Below are 4,905 nucleotides of genomic sequence, written 5' to 3' on the forward strand. Positions count from 1 at the left end.
GTTAACATTCTAACATTAGGAAGAATTGAAATTAAATCCTAAGTATTGCATCCATTTCCTACTCACCTTGTTTATAGGTGGTTTCCAATCCAATTGTTGTTTCAAACATGGAACGTTATGCTTCAATATGTGCAATTACCTAATCATGACATACATAAATTAGTAAATTAAATGATGTGATTAATAAACCTCCAAAGTTTTCCCAAATTCAGCTTGGTTGGACCCCTGCAAGACACCTGATCAATACGGGGGTGCCAGCTAGTCGTTACAGCATTGACCAATTGTATTAACCGCTGTGCCAACAGGAAGAATAACACCCCAAAATTTGGGGCTTCTTCTTCCCCATTTCTAGGGGGCTTCCCAACGACTGTTCCTCACTCAAAGACCTATTTTCTACTTAACCCAATTAACCAATTAATCTTCCATTCCATATATTAGATTGGGTTTCATTTCACATAAAAAAAATTGGGTTCCAAACCCAAATATTTTTCCTAACTGACCTATTTCTCCAATCATTGCAGTAGCCTAGTCGAGGGCCTTGAAACACAAGGAAATCATTGATGGGGGGAAAAACATTTGTTTTTCCCACAATCCCACACTAATGGCTTCATCAACGAATCCATCTTTGGCCAAATTCGAAGAAATCAACATGAAAAAGTGTGGGGCATCGTGATATACCGTATTTCTATACCTTCTTGCCAATTTTGCATGTTGGATTCGTTGACTTGGCAACCAATCCACCTCCCTTAGCCTCTTCTCCCTCTCTTCCCCTCTCTCAAGTCTCTTGTTGTGTTTTCATGAAATGAGACTCCAACCTCGTAGTGTAGGTCCCTTTAGGGTTTTGGGTGTCATTTACCATTACCTTGCATTAAACACTAACCAGACGACATAGGTGGTAGTCAATAGCATCGGCCGGTAACCTAGTGGTGGCCCTCTAGGAAAGTGAGATTGGACTTGAGGCCTCTACAATAAGTTTGAGTATGTTTAGGAGATAAAATACTACTATAGGGGGGGGGGGTTGAGATTTACCTAACAGAGCATCTCATATCTATAGTTCCTAAAATCGGACTATCCACCTCCCCATTCCATCATAATGTGTGCTTCTTCTCCGGTCTTCTTCCCATACTTCTGTATGGTCCGGGTCATCCACATCCATATTTACAGTGAAATTGTGGGACCTATATTCAATACCCACAACCAAATTAGAGTTTTGTGGGGGATGTCACACACATCCCTCCTACAATGGAGTCCCAGCAAAAATCGTATAATGTAGTTAACAATAGAATTCTCCTCCGTTGCCAGAAGATTGTGTAGCCCTTGATCAAGTTATCCTTGAACCTCCTTTTGACATGGAGCCACGAAATTTCCTTGAACTCCCCCCATTGTGGAAAGCATTATGTTAGGTTGCACTAGGTGTTGTCTCCAACAGTAGTGTGTCTATTGGTGGTGGTGAAAACACTCTTCTAGCTTGATAATTGGACTCCTCTAAATTGCAACTAGCTTAAATGGTTGTGTCTCGACCCAAGTTTCTAGGGATAGGTGCGGTCCACAACACCAAAACCTTCCAAGGCACGTGGTAGTTCACCTTACCTGTTAAACATATCATCAAAGTAATACCATAAAAATGCTTAAATGTGGATAGAAAGGAGGAAATTGGAACACCCTAATTGATAGATCCTACTCTTCTCTTTCACAGTATATACTTAGTGCTAAAGTACTAGCTTAATTAAATTACAATTATCCTTGTACTTTCCTAAGTGCGGATATATACATACATCACAAGATAAGTTTTATATTCTACTGAACCAAACAAGAAACTATCACCTTCATGTCAACCCCGTTGTCTTTATTCTAAAACTAGGTTTTTGTTGAATTCCATATTAAGGGATAAACTTAGTCGAGAGAGCATCTCCCTACTAACGACCTTTTTAAGCAAACTTACTCACAAGCATAAAATAACACTAATTTATTACTAGGTAGCAACTCAAAGAATACACAATAAATGACCCACACTAGAAGAAGTGTAACCTTGGATGTTGCATCACATCCTAACCCATTTCAGACTGCTACACTATAAAAACTAGAGACTTTATTCTAAAATTCAGTTTTACTCTGCTGATAAAACCATGAAAGACTTGAATCTATGACTTTAGTTGGTATCCTCCCCCCTTTCATTGTTTTCTCTTAAATTGTATTAGACAATTCACGTGAATATCATTTCTATAATCCAATGTCTCTACAGAATAACAAAATAGGATCTAGACATGATTACAAGTATCAATAGAATGATTGTAAGATTAATCCAGTAGCAGATATTTTGTGAAGTCAGTAGTAGATGAAAGAGTCTCGGATAAAATTTTGGATTGGCCAGCCCATATATACAGAGCTTGGTCGAGATGCAATGCAGCAATCACAATTTCAGATTGATTAGGCACTTCTTTTATACTTTATAGTTGCTAATTAGCAGCTTTTTATTTAATGTTGTGAAATTTACATTAGTTTTCCTAAGGTGGGACCCTAGTTGGGAAGGGCTTTCTAGACCAAATTTTCCACGTGCTAAGGAACTGGTGAACGTTGGTTGTATTGAGTCCAATTGTTGTTGCGGGCTTGAGAGTGTTTGGTTTCTTGTAATATATTTTTTCTCTCTTTTAATAAAGCTAATTTTTCATTGAAGAAATATATAAAATATCAATCCCAATCTTGACCAAAACCCTCGGAAGGAAGAGTTGAGACAGAATCAGAAAATATCAGATCTAATCGAGGAAGGTTGTGGAGAAAGTTCAAATCCAGATTTCGATCCACTTCCTTACGAGTTAGAATATCAAATTTCAACTGGAGAAGATAGAAGAGCTCAACCAAGCCAAAGTGGAAAAATTTGAATTCTTGAAAGCCGAAGAAACTGAAAAGACAACCTACAAAAATCAGTCAGCAGCTATTCTGAGGTTCATGGATCCGAAATCAATAAAAGATTTTGTATACTATACAACTAGATCCAACGACTAGTGAATAGGGAAAACGAGAGGAGAATATGGAAGAATCAATAGATCGAAATCCATTTTCGAAGGAAATAATGACAACTCCATTACTACACAATTTCAAGCTCCCAGTGTTCACAATGTACAATGGGAGTGCTGATCTGCTAGAGCATCTTGCTCAGTTCAACTTGGTTATGATGTTACCTGGAGAATCAAAAGCTTTGAAATGCTGGTCAGTCCCCTCTTCTCTGAAAGGACTTGCAACAACATGGTTCTTCAATCTAAAGCCAAATTCGATAGGAAGCTTCAAAGATTTAACCAAAATCTTCCTATCACTCTTCCAAAGTAGCATGAAAAGTAGTAAGACAATGGACAATTTGGCAGCAATTCGCCAAAGGCCAGGAGAATTAGTTCGCAGCTACATGAAGAGATTCAATCAAGAATCAATTGAGATCAAGAATTTGAATGAAGCAGTGGCTTACGACGCGATGTTCAATGGTTTGACTGATGATCACTTATTAGAATTTCTAATCATGAACAAACCGGCAAACATTGTAGAATTAATATCACGATATAACCAATATGCAAACATGAAAGAGATTTTGCAAGCAAAGAAGGAAACTGATGGTGATGGAAGTAATAGAAAAGAAGGTGGAACGTTGCGATCTGATTAGAATGACCAGAGGAATAATAAGAATTATTCAAGAAATGATCAACGGGTCAGAAAAGATGATCCGCGACTAGTTCTAGATCAATCATCACCTTTGAACTCAAGAAGATTAGAAATGTTTATGTATATTAAAAATAAAAACTTCTTGAGATGGCTAGTGCCAATGAGCACAAAAGCGAAGGAGTGGAAATCAAAATAAATTTTGTAGATTCCACAGGGATCATGGGCCTGATATAAGCGACTGCATTGTTTTAAAAAATGAAATTGAACATCTAATCAGTCAAGGACGTCTAGATCGGTATGTTTCAAAAAAAGAACGGAGGACAACAAAGAAATGGTGAACAACCAAGGAGGTGTAATAACAGAGGATCGGAGAGAGAAGAGAAAGCAAAGAAGGACTATCCATCTGATTCTCCACCTGAAGATCATGAGGGTAAAAAAGCTCAACAAAAGCAATCGCTAGTCATGATGATATTGGGAAGCATGGACTTGAACTCTATTGCAAAGTCGAAGGCTCATGAGAGGTTCGTTCACTCTGTAGAATCTCATATAGTCCCAAATCGAAATAGAAAAATGAAGGAGATAATCTTTACGGAGGAAAAGATGTTTGAGATTCAGGAACCACCTGACGATGCAATTGTGGTGATCACTGAGGTAGCAAATTGTGACATTCACAGAGTTTTGGTTGACACAGGCTTCTCAGTGGATATTATTATGTCATATGAAACTTTTCTAAGATTGAAACTGGATTCTATCAAAATAAAGCCATGTGGAACCAGATTATTTGGTTTCTCTAGAGAATCAACTCGTATTAAGGGGATTGTTGAGTTGGCGATTATGCTCGGATATCATCTTGGAACGGTAACGACAATGCCATAGTTCTTACTTATTAGGAATTTGTCGGTATATAATATGATTTTGGGAAGATCAACTTTGAACGCAATAGGTGTTGTCATTTCAATGAGACACCTACAAAAGAAATTTCCAATAGAGTCAAGCATTGGAGAATGTTGATCTGATCAATATTTTTCCAGACAATGTTACACAACAAGTCTGAAAGATTCAAAATCCCAAGGTAAGGCTCTGGCCTTAACTATTGAAATTATGGAGGGATGAAGAAAAAATCCGGAGAGGGGAACCAATAGAAAATATGGATAAGATCTTTCTTAAACTCAAATATCCTAAGAAGGGAACCATGATAGGAGCTGAATAGGTAGAACAAGACAAAAAGCTATTGATAGAGTTTCTCCGAAAGAATGA

The 4,905-nt window shown here is 37.6% G+C and overlaps 1 protein-coding gene across 1 annotated transcript; it reads left to right on the forward strand.

Annotated features, from left to right (window-relative positions):
- The first annotated feature begins 3,070 nt into the window (after positions 1–3,070).
- Positions 3,071–3,649, forward strand: LOC149011404 (uncharacterized). Its single transcript, XM_089162650.1, has one exon. It carries the CDS (start codon positions 3,071–3,073, stop codon positions 3,647–3,649), a length of 579 nt encoding a protein of 192 aa, XP_089018776.1.
- The last annotated feature ends 1,256 nt before the right edge of the window (positions 3,650–4,905 follow it).

This window comes from Hakea prostrata, chromosome 7 (assembly GCF_041222555.1).
Source record: "Hakea prostrata isolate BN-2017 chromosome 7, UWA_Hpros_2, whole genome shotgun sequence".
Classification (NCBI taxonomy): domain Eukaryota; kingdom Viridiplantae; phylum Streptophyta; class Magnoliopsida; order Proteales; family Proteaceae; genus Hakea; species Hakea prostrata.

Bases quoted from the DNA above. Each gene is read 5' to 3' on its own strand.
- LOC149011404 (XM_089162650.1), top strand. From the start codon at position 3,071: ATGACAACTCCATTACTACACAATTTCAAGCTCCCAGTGTTCACAATG.